This window comes from Coregonus lavaretus (assembly GCF_964263955.1).
Source record: "Coregonus lavaretus genome assembly, chromosome: 13".
Lineage (NCBI taxonomy): Eukaryota > Metazoa > Chordata > Actinopteri > Salmoniformes > Salmonidae > Coregonus > Coregonus lavaretus.
In genome coordinates, this window is record NC_140000.1 from 4,970,324 (window position 1) to 4,992,599 (window position 22,276).

Here is a 22,276-nt window from a genome sequence, read left to right on the forward strand (position 1 = left end):
TCTGATAAGACTCCAACATATTCTTTGGAATGTTGACACGCACTGTTTGTTACAAAGTAAATGTAAGAATATAACTTGCAGCACAAATACCATATCTGTGGTATCTCAGATTTCAATGTGCAAGCTGAAATAAAATGTAAAATAAAAAGTAGCTTTTGTTAGTTTGCGATCTCTGATCAAAACACATACTAAACAAACATGCTGCTGTGAGCCAAATGGCTAGAGTAAAGCCAAATGTCCGCAGTAAACATCAAGAGTAGTAATTAGTTAGAGCAGACTGCATTATTTTTTTAAAATCAGAATTTGGTAAAGAAACAAAAACAAAACGGGATGTTTGTCAATGAAAGTGAAAACGCATGACTGTCCCTACTGCGTTGCCGTAGTCATTCAAATATCACGGAAGTAGTTTTGAAATTGATAAGAAATAGCTAGTTGGCGAGAAGGAATTAAATATATGTTGTGAATTATTCCATCTGTCAAGACGGTCAGCAATTTACCAACTAACTGCAGAGGAAGGTTTGTTCTTTTTTTTAACGTCCTAATTTAAAAGTCCTTTCATGTTTCGCTAGTTAGGAATCACAACGACTGACAATTATATTTCGCTAGATATATGGATGCTTGTGGCTTGCTTGCTTGTTGTCTAACTGCATTTCACTGCTTCAATTAGCAGACTAACTCTATGACTTCTATGGCCCGACTGGAGCTCCGACGTCACATTATCTTTTAATAAAAAACCCGAATGATTTCAGCACCCAAAGAATAGCCTGCAATTACACAGAGCAATGTCTCTGAAATAAGTAGTTTTTGATAAAAATGTAAATTACGTCGGAGCTCAACTCCATCGTGGAGTTTAATCAGCTATACCTCAATAGGTTTCTGTTGCCGATAATGAAGTAAACACTGGCACGTGTAGCGTGCTGTCATATTTTAAGCAAGTTAGGGTCATGTAGTGTAGTCTGACCATTAGGGCAAATAGCCTGTTCTCACGAGGAAAATATTTGTAAATAACCTTAATATGTTCTTGTCTGCCTCCAGATGCAGGACCGGCATATAAAACAATGTGGCCTTTTCTCACTGACTCTTTTGGCCACATTTCTCCATTGTAGCTGTTTGCAACGCAGTACTGGTGGAAAGCCATTTCCAGAGACCGCTAAAGAAATTGCCAGCTATGCAAAGGTAGCCCAGAGCATCATAGACTTGGCTGTGTATGGCAAAGCCCAGAACCGCTCCTATGAGAGACTGGCAGACTTCACAGATACAATAGGGAACCGTGTCAGTGGCTCTAAGAACCTGGACCTGGCTATCAAGTATATGTTCAACGCCCTGAGGAAGGATGGGCTGGAGAACGTACATCTAGAACCAGTGAAGATTCCACACTGGGTCAGGGGAGAGGAGAGAGCTGTGATGCTGCAGCCCCGGAACCACACCATGGCCATCCTAGGACTGGGGAGCAGTGTGGCTACACCCAAAGGAGGTAGGCCTATGGGCAATTCCATGGTAACGAAATTACACTGAGACTCGATTTTTCACAAAGAAATGTATACCAAACAAAAACCATTGATTTCAAAGTTTAACAAACTCTATGCACAAGGACTACTTTAACAATTTCCACAGAACATTTAACAAAAATACATTTACAGGAAGAACTGTGCAGATACAAAGTTTGGTAACAGAATAAAACTGAGGATGATTTTACTGTAATTCTGTTACCAAACTTTGCATCTGCACAGTTTTTCCAGTAATTTTTTGTTTTTTACAGTGTAAATCGTTCAAAGTAGGCATTGTGCATAGAGTTGTATAGTTTGTTAAACTTTGAAATCAATGTTTGTTGTTCTCAGCGTAATTCAGTTACCATGGAATTGCCCGTATGTTCTGTAGTGATGAGTTGTATCACTCAAGCCTAGGCAATGCTAATGGTATTGCCACTATTTGCTAGGCCCCAACTCAAGCCAAGGTGTAGATATTTAGATTAGTCTTTGATTGGTGCACTGATGTATGATCATGCATGTCATATTTTTTTTGCTTTCGGTCTCCTCTTCGGTTCAGGCATTGAAGCAGAGGTGCTGGTGGTGGAGTCTTTTGAAGAGCTGAAGAAAAGGCAGAAGGAAGCCAGTGGGAAGATCGTGGTGTATAACCAGCCCTTTGTCAGCTATGAGGAGACTGTGCAGTACAGGGAGTCTGGGGCATCCAAGGCAGCTAAAGTAGGAGCTGTGGCTACTCTCATCCGGTCCGTCACACCCTTCTCCATCAACAGGTACTGGATGGGTCACAATGATCCAATGTATCCCTTCCTTTATAATGCCAATTAGTTGAATGCTTGGCTATGGCTGGAACTGCATGTTGCCATCTCTCTTCCTGTCTAGTCTGACTGCATGTTGCCATCTCTCTTCCTGTCTAGTCTGACTGCATGTTGCCGTCTCTCTTCCTGTCTAGTCTGACTGCATGTTGCCGTCTCTCTTCCTGTCTAGTCTGACTGCATGTTGCTATCTCTCTTCCTGTCTAGTCTGACTGCATGTTGCCGTCTTTCTTCCTGTCTAGTCTGACTGCATGTTGCCATCTCTCTTCCTGTCTAGTCTGACTGCATGTTGCCGTCTCTCTTCCTGTCTAGTCTGACTGCATGTTGCCGTCTCTCTTCCTGTCTAGTCTGACTGCATGTTGCCATCTCTCTTCCTGTCTAGTCTGACTGCATGTTGCCATCTCTCTTCCTGTCTAGTCTGACTGCATGTTGCCATCTCTCTTCCTGTCTAGTCTGACTGCATGTTGCTATCTCTCTTCCTGTCTAGTCTGACTGCATGTTGCCGTCTTTCTTCCTGTCTAGTCTGACTGCATGTTGCCATCTCTCTTCCTGTCTAGTCTGACTGCATGTTGCCGTCTCTCTTCCTGTCTAGTCTGACTGCATGTTGCCATCTCTCTTCCTGTCTAGTCTGACTGCATGTTGCCATCTCTCTTCCTGTCTAGTCTGACTGCATGTTGCCATCTCTCTTCCTGTCTAGTCTGACTGCATGTTGCCATCTCTCTTCCTGTCTAGTCTGACTGCATGTTGCCATCTCTCTTCCTGTCGTCTGACTGCATGTTGCCATCTCTCTTCCTGTCTAGTCTGACTGCATGTTGCCATCTCTCTTCCTGTCGTCTGACTGCATGTTGCCATCTCTCTTCCTGTCTAGTCTGACTGCATGTTGCCATCTCTCTTCCTGTCTAGTCTGACTGCATGTTGCCATCTCTCTTCCTGTCGTCTGACTGCATGTTGCCATCTCTCTTCCTGTCTAGTCTGACTGCATGTTGCCGTCTCTCTTCCTGTCTAGTCTGACTGCATGTTGCCGTCTCTCTTCCTGTCTAGTCTGACTGCATGTTGCCGTCTCTCTTCCTGTCTAGTCTGACTGCATGTTGCCGTCTCTCTTCCTGTCTAGTCTGACTGCATGTTGCCGTCTCTCTTCCTGTCTAGTCTGACTGCATGTTGCCATCTCTCTTCCTGTCTAGTCTGACTGCATGTTGCCATCTCTCTTCCTGTCTAGTCTGACTGCATGTTGCCATCTCTCTTCCTGTCTAGTCTGACTGCATGTTGCCGTCTCTCTTCCTGTCTAGTCTGACTGCATGTTGCCGTCTCTCTTCCTGTCTAGTCTGACTGCATGTTGCCGTCTCTCTTCCTGTCTAGTCTGACTGCATGTTGCCATCTCTCTTCCTGTCTAGTCTGACTGCATGTTGCCATCTCTCTTCCTGTCTAGTCTGACTGCATGTTGCCGTCTCTCTTCCTGTCTAGTCTGACTGCATGTTGCCATCTCTCTTCCTGTCTAGTCTGACTGCGTTGCCATCTCTCTTCCTGTCTAGTCTGACTGCATGTTGCCGTCTCTCTTCCTGTCTAGTCTGACTGCATGTTGCCATCTCTCTTCCTGTCTAGTCTGACTGCATGTTGCCGTCTCTCTTCCTGTCTAGTCTGACTGCATGTTGCCATCTCTCTTCCTGTCTAGTCTGACTGCATGTTGCCGTCTCTCTTCCTGTCTAGTCTGACTGCATGTCATTTTTCCCTCACATTTCTAGCTATTGATATATTCCATATAGTGTTGTATTCCTCTAGTACACCTTTTTATATTGTTTTATATTGACTTTTTGAAAGTGTGTTATCGTAAGTCATATTTATGGGAATCCGAAAGTAGTACCGTGCCCTATTTCTGCTGATAATTTCTAACATGGGTCTCTCTGTGTTGCAGTCCTCACACAGGCTGGCAGGACTACGAGGAGGGAGTGCAGAAGATCCCTACCGCCTGTATCACAGTGGAAGACGCCATGATGATGGCCAGGATGGCTAAGCGAGGACAGAGGATCGTGGTCCGACTCACCATGAACGCCCAGACCTTCCCTGACGCTGACTCCTTCAACACTGTGGCTGAGATCATTGGCAGCGAGCACCCAGAACAGGTAAGCTATGAGAAATGTTCCATTGGGTCTAAACCATTTGTATAAATGGCTATCGTATTCTTATACGAATGTTAATTTGATCTGTGAAACGTTACAGGGACCCCCCCCCCCCCCAAATACATAATAATAATATGCACTTGTCTTCCTACTAGCACTGAGTTTGCTGATGACTACTTTGTTGAGGGAAAATGTACTTGCTACAATTGTGATGTGTTGTCTCACCAAGCTTTCTTAAAATGAATTAGAGCTGGGCGATAAGGACAAACATCCATATCGTGATAAATTGCCTGAATTGATGCGATAACAATAAATAGAATGATAGGTTTATAACATTAATGGGCACCACAGTTTATAACATTAATGGGCACCACAGTTTATAACATGGTTGTAGCCATCAATTGTCCCATTAAGAATCACCCATATTAGCAAACATTTCATTTCAAACTTCACATTTCTCTAGAATAGGCTACGTATCGTAATGAACGATATCAGCAAAATGCCTTGGGTAAGTGGTCTGTATGGTCGGTATCGGTCATTTTCGGTTTATCGTCCCAGCTCTAAGATGAATACACTAATGTAAGTCGCTCTGAATAAGAGCGTCTGCTAAATGACTAAAAATGTAAACATTTTCAAATGTACTTAAAGGGCCTCCCGAGTGGCGTAGCGGTCTAAGGCACTGCATCGCAGTGCTTGAGGCGTCACTACAGGCCCGGGTTCGATCCCAGGCTGTGTCACAAACGGCCGTGACCAGGAGTCCCAAAGGGCGGCGCACAATTGGCCCAGCGTCGTCCTGGTTAGGTGAGGGTTTGGCCGGGGGGGCTTTACTTGGCTCATCGCGCTCTAGCAACTCCTTGTGGCGGGCCGTGCGCCTGCAGGCTAACTTCGGTCGTCAGTTGAACAGTGTTTCCTCCGACATATTGGTGCGGCTGGCTTCCGGGTTAAGCGGGCGGGTGTTAAGAAGCGCGGTTTGGCGGGTCATGTTTCGGAGGACGCATGACTCGACCTTCGTCTCTCCCGAGCCCGTTGGGGAGTTGCAGCGATGAGACAAGATCGAAATTGGGGGTAAAATACCAATTTAAAAAAAGGTACTAAAGCATGGGTCTACTTTTTGCATTCCAATCCTCTCCTATTTTGCCATTTGTCACGTTGAGATAATACAGAACTGTATGGGGTCTTGGTAAGACCGACGTTCCCCCTGTACGTCCAGTCCAACAAATCCGTAGACAAGGCATCACTTTCCACCAACAGATGCACTGAGGTATGACCATGACCAGGGTAGTCTGTCAGAGGTAGGGAGAGATCTGGAGACTAATTTCACATGGGTTTGACACATGCTCTGTGTGTGCTATAAGGGCAGCGTGAAGGCCTGAATCTCCTCTCCCCTGGGAGCCAATTAGAAGACAGGAACGGCACGGGGATGTCAATCATAGGAGGGTCATTCTGTAAGGTTCTGTCCAGTTACACAGCATTTGTCCAAGCACACTGTGAGCCGTGTCCATGGAGTTTCTCATTAGTCATGACCGGACACTTGTTGTGTCGCTAATGACAACTTATTCCCTATATAGTGCACTACCTTTGACCAGGGTCCATAGGGCTCTGGTCTAAAGAGGTGCACTGTGTAGGGAATGGGGTGCCATTTGGGCTCTTTGCAGAGATTTGCAGTTTCATTGTGACTCTGCTATAGCTAACGCTCCTCTGTCTATCTAAGCTTCTGATCTGTTAGCAAGAGGTCTATGAATTTGTTCCGGTAGGATGTTTCTTTGTTTGATTTGACAAGGAGATTCGTCACGTTCTCTGACAGTTTTGTAAGCATTCATCTATTCTGAAATGAGTACTACACCTAAGGGGATCCCACATTGTATCTCATGCTCCTATTATTCAATCCCCTCAGCTCTACAGGAGTGACTAGAGAGTAGGGGATGTACTAGGGGTTGATTTAGGAGTTTCGCACTAGCAAGCATCCCTTATCACTTCTATGGCAGATCCAGCCCTCTGAGACTATTCAGTAGTCACTAGCATCCCTCAACACTTCTATGGCAGATCCAGCCCTCTGAGACTATTCTGTAGTCACTAGCATCCCTCAACACTTCTATGGCAGATCCAGCCCTCTGAGACTATTCTGTAGTCACTAGCATCCCTCAACACTTCTATGGCAGATCCAGCCCTCTGAGACTATTCTGTAGTCACTAGCATCCCTCATCACTTCTATGGCAGATCCAGCCCTCTGAGACTATTCTGTAGTCACTAGCATCCCTCAACACTTCTATGGCAGATCCAGCCCTCTGAGACTATTCAGTAGTCACTAACATCCCTCAACACTTCTATGGCAGATCCAGCCCTCTGAGACTATTCTGTAGTCACTAGCATCCCTCAACACTTCTATGGCAGATCCAGCCCTCTGAGACTATTCTGTAGTCACTAGCATCCCTCAACACTTCTATGGCAGATCCAGCCCTCTGAGACTATTCAGTAGTCACTAGCATCCCTCAACACTTCTATGGCAGATCCAGCCCTCTGAGACTATTCAGTAGTCACTAGCATCCCTCATCACTTCTATGGCAGATCCAGCCCTCTGAGACTATTCTGTAGTCACTAGCATCCCTCAACACTTCTATGGCAGATCCAGCCCTCTGAGACTATTCAGTAGTCACTAGCATCCCTCATCACTTCTATGGCAGATCCAGCCCTCTGAGACTATTCTGTAGTCACTAACATCCCTCATCACTTCTATGGCAGATCCAGCCCTCTGAGACTATTCTGTAGTCACTAACATCCCTCATCAGTTCTATGGCAGATCCAGCCCTCTGAGACTATTCTGTAGTCACTAGCATCCCTCAACACTTCTATGGCAGATCCAGCCCTCTGAGACTATTCAGTAGTCACTAACATCCCTCATCACTTCTATGGCAGATCCAGCCCTTTGAGACTATTCTGTAGTCACTAACATCCCTCATCACTTCTATGGCAGATCCAGCCCTCTGAGACTATTCTGTAGTCACTAACATCCCTCATCACTTCTATGGCAGATCCAGCCCTCTGAGACTATTCTGTAGTCACTAGCATCCCTCAACACTTCTATGGCAGATCCAGCCCTCTGAGACTATTCAGTAGTCACTAGCATCCCTCAACACTTCTATGGCAGATCCAGCCCTCTGAGACTATTCTGTAGTCACTAGCATCCCTCAACACGTCTATGGCAGATCCAGCCCTCTGAGACTATTCAGTAGTCACTAACATCCCTCATCACTTCTATGGCAGATCCAGCCCTTTGAGACTATTCTGTAGTCACTAGCATCCCTCAACACGTCTATGGCAGATCCAGCCCTCTGAGACTATTCTGTAGTGCCATGCCCTGTCAGTAATGCTTCTCTTCGGTGCTCTCCTCTGTTTGAGCTCGGTCCCAGATTGCGTAAGGAGGAAGGAACGTAGCTCTAACTCTCTCTGCTGACTTAAGAGATTCCTACTTCTCTTTAGTCTGCCTTTTCTGTGATGTCATCTCTACAGAGGAAAAACACAACTGGGATCCCTAGGAAACACTGACATTATGGGAACACCATTCTGTGTAATAAACCTCACTTCCCATTGTTCTGAAATTTGACTAGGCCTAACACGTTTTCCAATAGAACACTTGGCTACATGGGAGAAACGGTATTGTCTGTGTACTCCGCTCTACTATAGGGCTTGTGCTGATGCGTCATTCTGTTCTGAAGAAGATATAATCTCCGTATCGAAGGTGACTCATTTAGCGACCGCAAAAACAGCTTTCACTTCTCTCTAGAAAATCCCTAAGCCAAGCATACAAGTACCACTTTAATTGATTGAAACATTGTGACAGTAATCCCAAAATGGTCCTCTGTAGCTCAGCTGGTAGAGCACGGCGCTTGTAACGCTAAGGTAGTGGGTTCGATCCCCGGGACCACCCATACACAAAAAAATAAATATGTATGCACGCATGACTGTAAGTCGCTTTGGATAAAAGCGTCTGCTAAATGGCATATTATTATTATTATTATTATTATTATTATTATTATTAAAATGAGTCACAGTGACAGTACACTGAATGTGGGTGTTTTACTGTATTTAGCTGCTGTGTGTCAGATGTCAATGATGCGTTAGCACAGCAGTGTGAGTGACTGGGTGTGTCCTGTCCTGACTCCGAGTCATCCAGTCATGGGGCAGGGAGGAGCACTCCAATCATGTGCTACTTGGTAATTGATGTCATGAACAAAATATTCTAAAGAAGAGACCTTTCTGTTCTCTTAAAACAGTTCAGAGTTCTGACCTACATTGCCTAATAAGGAAGTAGCCTTGCATGAGCCTTGGTTTTTGAGAGCCGTAACGGCTCATAGGAGCAGGAGCCTATCTCCTGTTTCTGTAGTGAGACAGCTTGGTGTACCAGTACACCTCCTGGACAGGACACTAGTCTATCTCCTGTTTCTGTAGTGAAGCAGCTTAATGTACCAGTATACCACCTGGACAGGACACTAGTCTATCTCCTGTTTCTGTAGTGTGAAGCAGCTTAATGTACCAGTACACCTCCTGGACAAGACGCTAGTCTATCGCAGGGCCTTACCCCCAATCTATCTCCTTAATGCTGAGTGCCAAGCAGAGATGCATTGGGTCCCAGTCTTTGATATGACTCAGTGGGGGATGGAACTCAGGGCGGACACTAACCACTGAGTGGGTAAAAAGAAATAGGACTTAACATTGACTTCTCAAGTCATTTTATGTAGTTTACATGGAAGCTTAGATGAGAGTTGTCAAGGTGGAGCCCTCAAAATGTCTTATGTAGCGTCTCCTCTCCCGATGAAGAGGAATATAAATCAGTGTCTATGGTAGGGAGGGAGGGACACACTGTCCTCCAAAATATATTTGCTTTGGTTTGGGAGAACGTACCCATTCTGTCCTGTAGTGTAAGTTGCATAACATTTACATTTACGTCATTTAGCAGACGCTCTTATCCAGAGCGACTTACAAATAGGTGCATTCACCTTATAGCCAGTGGGATAACCACCTTACAATGTTTTTTTTTTTTTTTTTGGGGGGGGGGGGGGGGGGGGGGGGGGGGGTTAGAAGGATTACTTTATCCTATCCCAGGTATTCCTTAAAGAGGTGGGGTTTCAAATGTCTCCGGAAGGTGGTGAGTGACTCCGCTGTCCTGGCGTCGTGAGGGAGCTTGTTCCACCATTGGGGTGCCAGAGCAGCGAACAGTTTTGACTGGGCTGAGCGGGAACTATGCTTCCGCAGAGGTAGGGGAGCCAGCAGGCCAGAGGTGGATGAACGCAGTGCCTTCGTTTGGGTGTAGGGACTGATCAGAGCCTGAAGGTACGGAGGTGCCGTTCCCCTCACAGCTCCGTAGGCAAGCACCATGGTCTTGTAGCAGATGCGAGCTTCAACTGGAAGCCAGTGGAGTGTGCGGAGGAGCGGGGTGACGTGAGAGAACTTGGGAAGGTTGAACACCAGACGGGCTGCGGCATTCTGGATGAGTTGTAGGGGTTTAATGGCACAGGCAGGGAGCCCAGCCAACAGCGAGTTGCAGTAATCCAGACGGGAGATGACAAGTGCCTGGATTAGGACCTGTGCCGCTTCCTGTGTAAGGCAGGGTCGTACTCTCCGAATGTTGTAGAGCATGAACCTACAGGATCGGGTCACCGCCTTGATGTTAGCGGAGAACGACAGGGTGTTGTCCAGGGTCATGCCAAGGCTCTTCGCACTCTGGGAGGAGGACACAACGGAGTTGTCAACCGTGATGGCGAGATCATGGAACGGGCAGTCTTTCCCCGGGAAGAAGAGCAGCTCCGTCTTGCCGAGGTTCAGCTTGAGGTGGTGATCCGTCATCCATACTGATATGTCTGCCAGACATGCAGAGATGCGATTCGTCACCTGGTTATCAGAAGGGGGAAAGGAGAAGATTAGTTGTGTGTCGTCAGCGTAGCAATGATAGGAGAGGCCATGTGAGGATATGACAGAGCCAAGTGACTTGGTGTATAGCGAGAATAGGAGAGGGCCTAGAACTGAGCCCTGGGGGACACCAGTGGTGAGAGCACGTGGTGCGGAGACAGCTTCTCGCCACGCCACTTGGTAGGAGCGACCGGTCAGGTAGGACGCAATCCAAGAGTGAGCCGCGCCGGAGATGCCCAGCTCGGAGAGGGTGGAGAGGAGGATCTGATGGTTCACAGTATCAAAGGCAGCAGACAGGTCTAGAAGGACAAGAGCAGAGGAGAGAGAGTTAGCTTTAGCAGTGCGGAGAGCCTCTGTGACACAGAGAAGAGCAGTCTCAGTTGAATGACCAGTCTTGAAACCTGACTGGTTTGGATCGAGAAGGTCATTCTGAGAGAGATAGCAAGAGAGTTGGCTAAAGACGGCACGCTCAATAGTTTTGGAGAGAAAATAAAGAAGGGATACTGGTCTGTAGTTGTTGACATCGGCGGGATCGAGTGTTGGTTTTTTGAGAAGGGGTGCAACTCTCGCTCTCTTGAAGACGGAAGGGACATAGCCAGCGGTCAAGGATGAGTTGATCAGCGAGGTGAGGTAAGGGAGAAGGTCACCGGAGATGGTCTGGAGAAGAGAGGAGGGGATAGGGTCAAGCGGGCAGGTTGTTGGGCGGCCTGCCGTCACAAGTCGCAAGATTTTATCTGGAGAGAGAGGGGAGAAAGAAGTCAAAGCATAGGGTAGGGCAGTGTGAGCAGGACCAGCAGTGTCATTTGACTTAACAAACGAGGATCGGATGTCGTCAACCTTCTTTTCAAAATGGTTGACGAAGTCATCCACAGAGAGGGAGGGGGGGGGGATTCAGCAGGGAGGAGAATGTGGCAAAGAGCTTCCTAGGGTTAGAGGCGGATGCTTGGAATTTAGAGTGGTAGAAAGTGGCCTTAGCAGCAGAAACAGATGAAGAAAATGTAGAGAGGAGGGAGTGAAAAGATGCCAGGTCTGCAGGGAGTCTAGTTTTCTTCCATTTCCGCTCAGCTGCCCGGAGCTCTGTTCTGTGAGCTCGCAATGAGTCATCAAGCCACGGAGCTGGAGGGGAGGACCGAGCCGGCCGGGAGGATAGGGGACATAGAGAGTCAAAGGATGCAGAAAGGGAGGAGAGGAGGGTTGAGGAGGCAGAATCAGGAGATTGGAGGGAGAAGGATTGAGCAGAGGGAAGAGATGATAGGATGGAAGAGGAGAGAGTAGCGGGAGAGAGAGAGCGAAGGTTGCGACGGCGCATTACCATCTGTGTAGGGGCAGAGTGAGTAGTGTTGGAGGAGAGGGAGAGAGAAAAGGATACAAAGTAGTGGTCGGAGACTTGGAGGGGAGTTGCAGTGAGATTAGTAGAAGAACAGCATCTAGTAAAGATGAGGTCAAGCGTATTGCCTGCCTTGTGAGTAGGGGGGGACGGTGAGAGGGTGAGGTCAAAAGAGGAGAGGAGTGGAAAGAAGGAGGCAGAGAGAAATGAGTCAAATGTAGACGTAGGGAGGTTGAAATCCCCCAGAACTGTGAGGGGTGAGCCATCCTCAGGAAAGGAACTTATCATTGATGAACTCTCCAAGGGAACCTGGAGGGCGATAGATGACAAGGATATTAAGCTTAAATGGGCTAGTGACTGTGACAGCATGGAATTCAAATGAGGAGATAGACAGATGGGTCAGGGGAAAAATTGAGAATGTCCACTTGGGAGAGATGAGGATTCCTGTGCCACCACCCCGCTGACCAGATGCTCTCGGGGTATGCGAGAACACATGGTCAGACGACCGAGAGCATCTGGTCAGACGAGGAGAGAGCAGCAGGAGTAGCAGTGTTTTCAGTGGTAATCCATGTAAACCTGTTTGTAAACCTGTTTGAACTTTGCTGTTGACTGTGATTTGGTCTATTCCATCATCAACAGTCTGTTTGACAATTCCCTAAATGGATATAACCTAGAATATGCAGAATGGGCTAGTACAGATCTTGGGTTCCAGTGGTATTGCAATGGAGGGCTTTATAATGGAGACCTATGGAAGGGAAATGTAGGCTTTCACTTTATTCCAGGAAAATCTGAGGCCTATATTACATACCTTTTACCCATACCTAATGCATGTGTAGACCCTCACCCACATGGCAGTCAAATGCGTTACTGAAGTAGCTAGCCTACATGGGTCTTTACAAGGTTAAAGAAGGATTCAGTCTGACTTGTCACTGTGTCACACAGCCAGGCCTGGTGCTGCTAGTGATGGTGAGAACTGAGGATGTTCCTTCCCTCATTGTTCCAATACTCACGTCCCACAGACGTGTGATGTGACAGACGGACGCCTTCCTTCGTCTGCTGTAATTACAGAGGGGAGAGGGACATATCCTCCTCCGCAGTCTCTACCGACTCCACTGCCATGTTTAATCTGGCTGAGTTATCACAGCTCCAGCTAGCTAAGCCCAGAGCAGAGCTACAAGCCCTGTGGATATACCTTCCTTGGCTCGAAGGGAGATCTAGACAGTCGGCTGCAGGCACGACTCGTTTACAAGTGGCAGGCTATCACAGATAAGTCTGGGGTATATCCTGAGGAGATTGCTACTGAATCCCCACTACCCATATACTCTCCATTCATCTCCTTCTGCCAGAAGCACTTCGCAGAAGGACAAGTAAAGGCCAATGAAAGTTTTAAAGCAATCAAGTTGTGACTCGTAAGATACGTTCTCCTTACTTAGTCTTATCAGTAATAGAACTACGTGACTTAACTTCTGTTCCTTCAGTTTGACCTTTCTCAGACAGGCTGTTGTTTTTTGAGCTAGTTATCTGTTGTCCTTCAAGTCCATTTCCTCTGGAGTTTGAAGCAGGGATTTCTGGGTCAGAGGAGTGGCTGTGCTGTAATGATGCGTACACAGACTCTACACTAATGCCTCGCCCTCCTTTTTTCCTCCCGTTCCGCTTCCCCTTCCAGCCGCCCCCTCCAGCCTTCCCCCTCCAGCCCCCACCTGGGTTCAACAGAACATTTAAAATCTGTTCAGGTAGTAATTCCCAATTTCATAAAAATGTCTCCCTGCTGAACACTGATCTGATCGCAGCCCTGCTCTCTCTCTCGAAACCCTACACACCAAGAACCCTGTATTCTCTTTACAGAGTTTGAGACTGAACTTAACTCCCCTCATACAGACACTCAAGGGCAATCAGATTCTGCGTTATCTCCAATGCTTTAGAGATGCTTTTAACTTTTTTATTTCTAACAAATAAAGCCAATGCGGCCGTGTCAGCGGAATTTCACGGTGAGAAAGTTCAAAGGCAGCCAGAAAAGCCATTGCAACAAAAAAGAGAGAGCTTCTGTCAATAGTGCAGAATGTGCTTTTTCTGACTGGAAAGCTCCATTCTAGTTTTAATGTGTGTGTTTTTAAGGCTGTCTTATAAAATCAGTTTGTCCTCTTTTTGGTTGTGTGGTCTGTTCTGTTGAGGTTATGTCATAATAGGTCACGGAATGAGCTTGGTCCTTTTGGTCTGAAGACCTGCCACAACTGTGCTTAGCTTCAGTGACCACACCTGCACTTGGTCTGCTCATAGTTGGCTCTTCGCCCAACAGACACATGTCATCCATAATGTAAATAGCTCCCCTTGCTAAAATGTTTTATGCAGTGTTGCTAACTGTAGGCTATGAACATGCCTCATTCATTTGTACTGATGTGGAGTCTACAGTGCTGTATGCAGGGTATGGTTAGGACTAGAAGTTGTTGTCCTCTAGGCTACACAAACTGGGATTAGATATTCACCAGGGCTGAGGTCAATTCGAATTGAAGGCAGTCAATTCAGGAAGTAAACTTGAATAACAATTTTCAATGACTTCTCCATAAACTGAGAAGTAGAAGCTATTTATAAAAAAAAAAAAAGTTTTCCTTTCTGAATTGACTGCCTTCAATTTCGATTAATCACAGCCCTGCTATTCACTCACTCAGTCATTTGTCTTTGACAAAATAGCCTTCAGAAAGGTCTGTGTTGTGATTTCATCTGTCACTCAGGCTCTTTTGTCCCGGCAGAACAAATCGATCCTCGGCTGCTCTCTCCTCAGTGTGAAGGCAGCAGCAGTTTGGCAACAGATTCAGACTAGAGTACAATTACCAGGGTATGTCAAGGCAATTATCTTCTCACTGACGGCTAAATTGAAGCCTTAGATTTTGACATTTAGCTGTTCTCTTTGCTGAGAATATATAATTATTCCATATACATGTTGGCCTAATGTAATTATGTAACAAAACATATCATGCATAGGCTATATTTTATTAAAACGAGATCCACTTTCCCAAATGGCCCAAAGTGCTGCATTAACAGAATATTTGGGGCCATTTGTTTGTACCTGGCAATTTCTGTGTTATTTGTCATATGATTTTTTTTCTCTAATAATAGTTGTTGGCTACGGCACTCAGTATGGGACATTAATAGGGCTAATAGTAGGAGATTACCTCAGTTCGTTGGCTAGGCTACATAGAAATGGAATCACTAAAATGGGAAGAGGTTCTATGTCCGTTCTAATGATTCCATTCCTTGGTAGGCTACTGTCCTCTGGGACTCGCCCTGTCATAAACCTTCATTAACTCCACTGTGTTAAACAGCCTCTGCCCTGTAATAACTCTTAATTAACCCCACTGTGTTAAACAGCCTCTGCCCTGTCAGAACCCTTCATTAACTCCACTGTGTTGAACAGCCTCTGCCCTATCAGAACCCTTCATTAACTCCACTGTGTTGAACAGCCTCTGCACTCTCATTAACTCCACTGTGTTGAACAGCCTCTGCCCTATCACCATCACCCCTCATTAACCCCACTGTGTTGAACAGCCTCTGTCCTGTCAGAACCTTTCATTAACTCCACTGTGTTGAACAGCCTCTGTCCTGTCAGAACCTTTCATTAACTCCACTGTGTTGAACAGCCTCTGTCTTGTCAGAACCTTTCATTAACTCCACTGTGTTGAACAGCCTCTGTCTTGTCAGAACCTTTCATTAACCCCACTGTGTTGAACAGCCTCTGTCCTGTCAGAACCTTTCATTAACTCCACTGTGTTGAACAGCCTCTGTCTTGTCAGAACCTTTCATTAACTCCACTGTGTTGAACAGCCTCTGTCTTGTCAGAACCTTTCATTAACTCCACTGTGTTGAACAGCCTCTGTCTTGTCAGAACCTTTCATTAACTCCACTGTGTTGAACAGCCTGCCTATCAATAATAGCCTTGATACTTTACTAGAAATGGCACAATGTTAGCACAACTAGCGAGAATCGTGAGGCCACTTGTCTTTCAGAAAGGACAGACCCTGCATCCTTGGAGGGTGTTTATGGATTTTAGGGACTAGTCCCAAAAGGGCAAACCTGCGCATCTGACACTCTATTCATTGCATGCTCCATCAAATCCTCAAAGTATTTGAAAAAGCACATTTTGCTATTTTGACCCTGGGTCTGCTTTCAATCTGTCTGTCGTACCCTCCTTTCCTAGAGATCCTAGTAACTGTAAATCTGTAAAGTCCCTCGCTGCTGCCATCTGGGTTTTGTTCTGTTCTTGAGGGTGAGTCTGCATCCTAAATGGCCTCATAATCCCTATGTAGTGCACTACCTATGGGCCCTGGTCAAAAGTAGTGCAGTATATAGGGAAATAGGGTGCAATTTGGGACGCAGCCTGAGCGTCCCGGCCACGCAGAGGGCCGCCAGTCGCTCATCTTGATCAATGAACCGCAGAGAGGTGGTTTCCCACCGTGCGTACTGCCATTTATTTCTCCATCTTTATGGCAGCTGAGCCAAGACGCAGCACAGCCCCTCAGCATCACCATCCTTTCTTATCCTTCAAGCCTGTTTAGGTGCATCATGTGTTGGACGACTGGGTCTCGTCCCGAGTTCTCTGGTTTTAAACATTGATGTCCTCCTTACAGTAGAAAGTGGTTATAACCCCAGTGGGTTTAGCTGAGGTTGTAACCCCAGTGGGTTTAGCTGAGGTTGTAACCCCCGTGGGTTTAGCTGAGGTTGTAACCCCCGTGGGTTTAGCTGAGGTTGTAACCCCCGTGGGTTTAGCTGAGGTTGTAACCCCCGTGGGTTTAGCTGAGGTTGTAACCCCCGTGGGTTTAGCTGAGGTTGTAACCCCCGTGGGTTTAGCTGAGGTTGTAACCCCCGTGGGTTTAGCTGAGGTTGTAACCCCCGTGGGTTTAGCTGAGGTTGTAACCCCCGTGGGTTTAGCTGAGGTTGTAACCCCCGTGGGTTTAGCTGAGGTTGTAACCCCCGTGGGTTTAGCTGAGGTTGTAACCCCCGTGGGTTTAGCTGAGGTTGTAACCCCCGTGGGTTTAGCTGAGGTTGTAACCCCCGTGGGTTTAGCTGAGGTTGTAACCCCCGTGGGTTTAGCTGAGGTTGTAACCCCCGTGGGTTTAGCTGAGGTTGTAACCCCCGTGGGTTTAGCTGAGGTTGTAACCCCCGTGGGTTTAGCTGAGGTTGTTGCTGGCTGCTGATTGATGGGTCGGAGCCAGCTGGGGGAAACCACAGTTTATACCCTCCTCTCTCTGCACATTCATCAGTCATGTGATGGTTAGATTCCTGCATGAACACAAACAACTAGCAGTTTAGAGGAGGAATGGACTTAGATGAATGTACAATGTGTACAGTGGGGGAAAAAAAGTATTTAGTCAGCCACCAATTGTGCAAGTTCTCCCACTTAAAAAGATGAGAGAGGCCTGTAATTTTCATCATAGGTACACGTCAACTATGACAGACAAAATAAGATTTTTTTTCTCCAGAAAATCACATTGTAGGATTTTTTATGATTTTATTTGCAAATTATGTTGGAAAATAAGTATTTGGTCAATAACAAAAGTTTCTCAATACTTTGTTATATACCCTTTGTTGGCAATGACACAGGTCAAACGTTTTCTGTAAGTCTTCATAAGGTTTTCACACACTGTTGCTGGTATTTTGGCCCATTCCTCCATGCAGATCTCCTCTAGAGCAGTGATGTTTTGGGGCTGTCGCTGGGCAACACAGACTTTCAACTCCCTCCAAAGATTTTCTATGGGGTTGAGATCTGGAGACTGGCTAGGCCACTCCAGGACCTTGAAATGCTTCTTACGAAGCCACTCCTTCGTTGCCCGGGCGATGTGTTTGGGATCATTGTCATGCTGAAAGACCCAGCCACGTTTCATCTTCAATGCCCTTGCTGATGGAAGGAGGTTTTCACTCAAAATCTCACGATACATGGCCCCATTCATTCTTTCCTTTAAACGGATCAGTCGTCCTGGTCCCTTTGCAGAAAAACAGCCCCAAAGCATGATGTTTCCACCCCCATGCTTCACAGTAGGTATGGTGTTCTTTGGATGCAACTCAGCATTCTTTGTCCTCCAAACACGACGAGTTGAGTTTTTACCAAAAAGTTCTATTTTGGTTTCATCTGACCATATGACATTCTCAAAATACTCTTCTGGATCATCCAATTGCACTTTAGCAAACTTCAGACGGGCCTGGACATGTACTGGCTTAAGCAGGGGGACACGTCTCGCACTGCAGGATTTGAGTCCCTGGCGGCGTAGTGTGTTACTGATGGTAGGCTTTGTTACTTTGGTCCCAGCTCTCTGCAGGTCATTCACTAGGTCCCCCTCAACGGTTGAGATTGGTATCATTTAAAAGCTTACAAACAAGGTTGTCAAACTATTATGTCCACGTGGGTTTGAGTGAGAAAGAGACAGAGGAGAACCAATCAGTACCATCCCCTTCATTACCCACGCATCGTGCCGACAACATCAAAATAGCCTTTCCAGACTCTGAAGTCAGGAGGACTCAGCCACACTAAGAATGACCCACTGGGTTGACTGGAAACTTTGGCGTTGGCCAATCTATATGCTAGCTAGCTATGTGCTTTAGCTGACATGGGTCTCTCCCCTGAGAGGAGCAAATATTCACTGTGTTGGCTCTGAGCCGGCCTAGTCAGGTCCATGGAATGTGTTTTGCGTAACTCCTGGGAACATATTTTATGAGCAAACAACCTTGAGGCTGGGTCTGCGTCACAGTGTCACAAATGACACCCTATTCCCTTTTATAGTGCACTACTTTTGACCAGGGCCCATAGGGATCTGTTCAAAAGTAGTGCACTATTTGGTGAATAGGGTGCTATTTGGGATTCAAGCTGGCTATTTCCTGAATGGGGTCGAGAGGAGAGGAGCCTCTTCAAACATCAGTCAGCCTATTGGTTACCATTCTCTGTAGACAATGACACAGTGGTAACATCTATCAACTGTTGCTATAAAAAAGTGATAAAAGCAAGTGCTGCCTGTTTCCCTGTGGTATGATGAATTGGTGTATAAATTCCTTGTCTAGGCATTTGGAGGTTTATAATAAATAATAAAATGTGCTAGACTCTTCGACTGAGCTGTGATTTAGATTTCTCTAATGTCGGACCAAATGCATTTTTCACAGCAAGTCGGTTTTCACTTAGTAATGACACTGAATCATCCAGAAAACCATACAAGGGTGATGGACAGCACATCAGCACAACTTTAGAAAACCGGTGCTGGGCAAAAAATATACTTTAGATAAAGTATGAGATATGAGCCATGTATGCTAATTAGACCGGAGTTAAATTCACACCCAAAACATCAGCCTACAAAGTCTGAGTAGCAGCTGTGATGTGTTGAGTAGCAGCTGTGATGTGTTGAGTAGCAGCTGTGATGTGTTGAGTAGCAGCTGTGATGTGTTGAGTAGCAGCTGTGATGTGTTGAGTAGCAGCTGTGGTGTTGAGTAGCCCGCTACAGAAAGCCTAGCTCAGCGTCCTTCGACTCTGCTTTAAAATGTCACGTTTTATTACGGCAATATGGGGAAATAAAAAAAAAATTCATCCCACCTTTGCATTTTTCCTATATTGTTGCCTTACAACCTGGAATTAAAATGGATTTTGGGGGGTTTTGTATCATTTGATTTACGCAACATGCCTACCACTTTGAAGATGCAAAATAAATTTTTTTGTGAAACAAACAAGAAATATGACCAAAAATAATACTTATTTTCCACCATAATATACACAGTGAGGGAGAAAAGTATTTGATCGCTGCTGATTTTGTACATTTGCCCACTGACAAAGACATGATCAGTCTATCATTTTAATGGTAGATTTATTTGAACAGTGAGAGACAGAATAACAACAAAAAAATCCAGAAAAACGCATGTCAAAAATGTTAAAAATTGCAAAACATGACTTAGTACTTGGTGGCAAAACCCTTGTTGGCAATCACAGAGGTCAGACATTTCTTGTAGTTGGCCACCAGGTTTGCACACATCTCAGGAGGGATTTTGTCCTACTCCTCTTTGCAGAACCTTCAGCTCCCTCCACAGATTTTCTATGGTATTAAGGTCTGGAGACTGGCTAGGCCACTCCAGGACCTTAATGTGCTTATTCTTGAGCCACTCCTTTGTTGCCTTGGCTGTTTGTTTTGGGTCATTGTCATGTGGGAATACCCATCCACGACCCATTTTCAATGCCCTGGCTGAGGGAAGGAGGTTCTCACCCAAGATTTGACGGTACATGGCCCCGTCCATCGTCCCTTTGATGTGGTGAAGTTGTCCTGTCCCCTTAGCAGAAAAACACCCCCAAAGCATAATGTTTCCACCTCCATGTTTGACGGTGGGGATGGTGTTCTTGGGGTCATAGGCAGCATTCCTCCTCCTCCAAACACGGCGAGTTGAGTTGATGCCAAAGAGCTCGATTTTGGTCTCATCTGACTACAAAACTTTCACCCAGTTCTCCTCTGAATCATTCAGATGTTCATTGGCAAACTTCAGACGGGCCTGTATATGTGCTTTCTTGAGCAGGGGGACTTTGCGGGCGCTGCAGGATTTCAGTCCTTCACGGCGTAGGATGTTACCAATTGTTTTCTTGGTGACTATGGTCCCAGCAGCTTTGAGATCATTGACAAGATCCTCCCGTGTAGTTCTGGGCTGATTCCTCACCGCTCTCATGATCATTGCAACTCCACGAGGTGAGATCTTGCATGGAGCCCCAGGCCGAGGGAGATTGACAGTTCTTTTGTGTTTCTTCCATTTGCGAATAATCACACCAACTGTTGTCACCTTCTCACCAAGCTGCTTGCCGATGGTCTTGTAGCCCATTCCAGCCTTGTGTAGGTCTACAATCTTGTCCCTGACATCCTTGGAGAGCTCTTTGGTCTTGGCCATGGTGGAGAGTTTGGAATCGGATTGATTGCTTCTGTGGACTGGTGTCTTTTATACATGTAACAAACTGAGATTAGGAGCACTCCCTTTAAGAGTGTGCTCTTAATCTCAGCTCGTTGCCTGTATAAAAGACACCTGGGAGCCAGAAATCTTTCTGATTGAGAGGGGGTCAAATACTTATTTCCCTCATTTAAAATGCAAATCAATTTATAACATTTTTGACATGTGTTTTTCTGGATTTTTTTATTGTTATTCTGTCTCTCACTGTTCAAATAAACCTACCATTAAAATTATAGACTGATCAGTGGGCAAACGTACAAAATCAGCAGGGGATCGAATACTTTTTTCCCTCACTGTGTGTGTGTATACATACAGTGGGGAAAAAAAGTATTTAGTCAGCCACCAATTGTGCAAGTTCTCCCACTTAAAAAGATGAGAGAGGCCTGTCATTTTCATCATAGGTACACGTCAACTATGACAGACAAAATGAGAAAATAAATCCAGAAAATCACATTGTAGGATTTTTTATGAATGTATTTGCAAATTATGGTGGAAAATAAGTATTTGGTCAATAACAAAAGTTTCTCAATACTTTGTTGTATACCCTTTGTTGGCAATGACACAGGTCAAACGTTTTCTGTAAGTCTTCACAAGGTTTTCACACACTGTTGCTGGTATTTTGGCCCATTCCTCCATGCAGATCTCCTCTAGAGCAGTGATGTTTTGGGGCTGTCGCTGGGCAACACGGACTTTCAACTCCCTCCAAAGATTTTCTATGGGGTTGAGATCTGGAGACTGGCTAGGCCACTCCAGGACCTTGAAATGCTTCTTACGAAGCCACTCCTTCGTTGCCCGGGCGGTGTGTTTGGGATCATTGTCATGCTGAAAGACCCAGTTACATTTCATATTCAATGCCCTTGCTGATGGAAGGAGGTTTTCACTCAAAATCTCACGATACATGGCCCCATTCATTCTTTCCTTTACACTGATCAGTCGTCCTGGTCCCATTGCAGAAAAACAGCCCCAAAGCATGATGTTTCCACCCCCATGCTTCACAGTAGGTATAGTGTTCTTTGGATGCAACTCAGCATTCTTTGTCCTCCAAACACGACGAGTTGAGTTTTTACCAAAAAGTTCTATTTTGGTTTCATTTGACCATATGACATTCTCCCAATCCTCTTCTGGATCATCCAAATGCACTCTAGCAAACTTCAGATGGGCCTGGACATGTACTGGCTTAAGCAGGGGGACACGTCTCGCACTGCAGGATTTGAGTCCCTGGCGGCGTAGTGTGTTACTGATGGTAGGCTTTGTTACTTTGGTCCCAGCTCTCTGCAGGTCATTCACCAGGTCCCCCCGTGTGGTTCTGGGATTTTTGCTCACCGTTCTTGTGATCATTTTGACCCCACGGGGTGAGATCTTGCGTGGAGCCCCAGATCGAGGGAGATTATCAGTGGTCTTGTATGTCTTCCATTTCCTAATAATTGCTCCCACAGTTGATTTCTTCAAACCAAGCTGCTTACCTATTGCAGATTCAGTCTTCCCAGCCTGGTGCAGGTCTACAATTTTGTTTCTGGTGTCCTTTGACAGCTCTTTGGTCTTGGCCATAGTGGAGTTTGGAGTGTGACTGTTTGAGGTTGTGGACAGGTGTCTTTTATACTGATAACAAGTTCAAACAGGTGCCATTAATACAGGTAACGAGTGGAGGACAGAGGAGCCTCTTAAAGAAGAAGTTGCAGGTCT

The 22,276-nt window shown here is 45.9% G+C and overlaps 1 protein-coding gene across 1 annotated transcript in view; it reads left to right on the forward strand.

Moving 5' to 3' along the window:
- Window positions 1–385: 385 nt before the first annotated feature.
- Window positions 386–22,276, forward strand: part of LOC311139425 (carboxypeptidase Q-like) — a 41,250-nt gene continuing 19,359 nt past the window's right edge. The window contains exons 1-4 of the mRNA XM_084174301.1: window positions 386–516; window positions 1,036–1,474; window positions 2,047–2,254; window positions 4,206–4,413. Coding sequence (XP_084030427.1) covers window positions 1,036–1,474; window positions 2,047–2,254; window positions 4,206–4,413 — 855 coding nt within the window. The 5' untranslated portion in view covers window positions 386–516. The remainder of the gene's footprint in view (window positions 517–1,035; window positions 1,475–2,046; window positions 2,255–4,205; window positions 4,414–22,276) is intronic.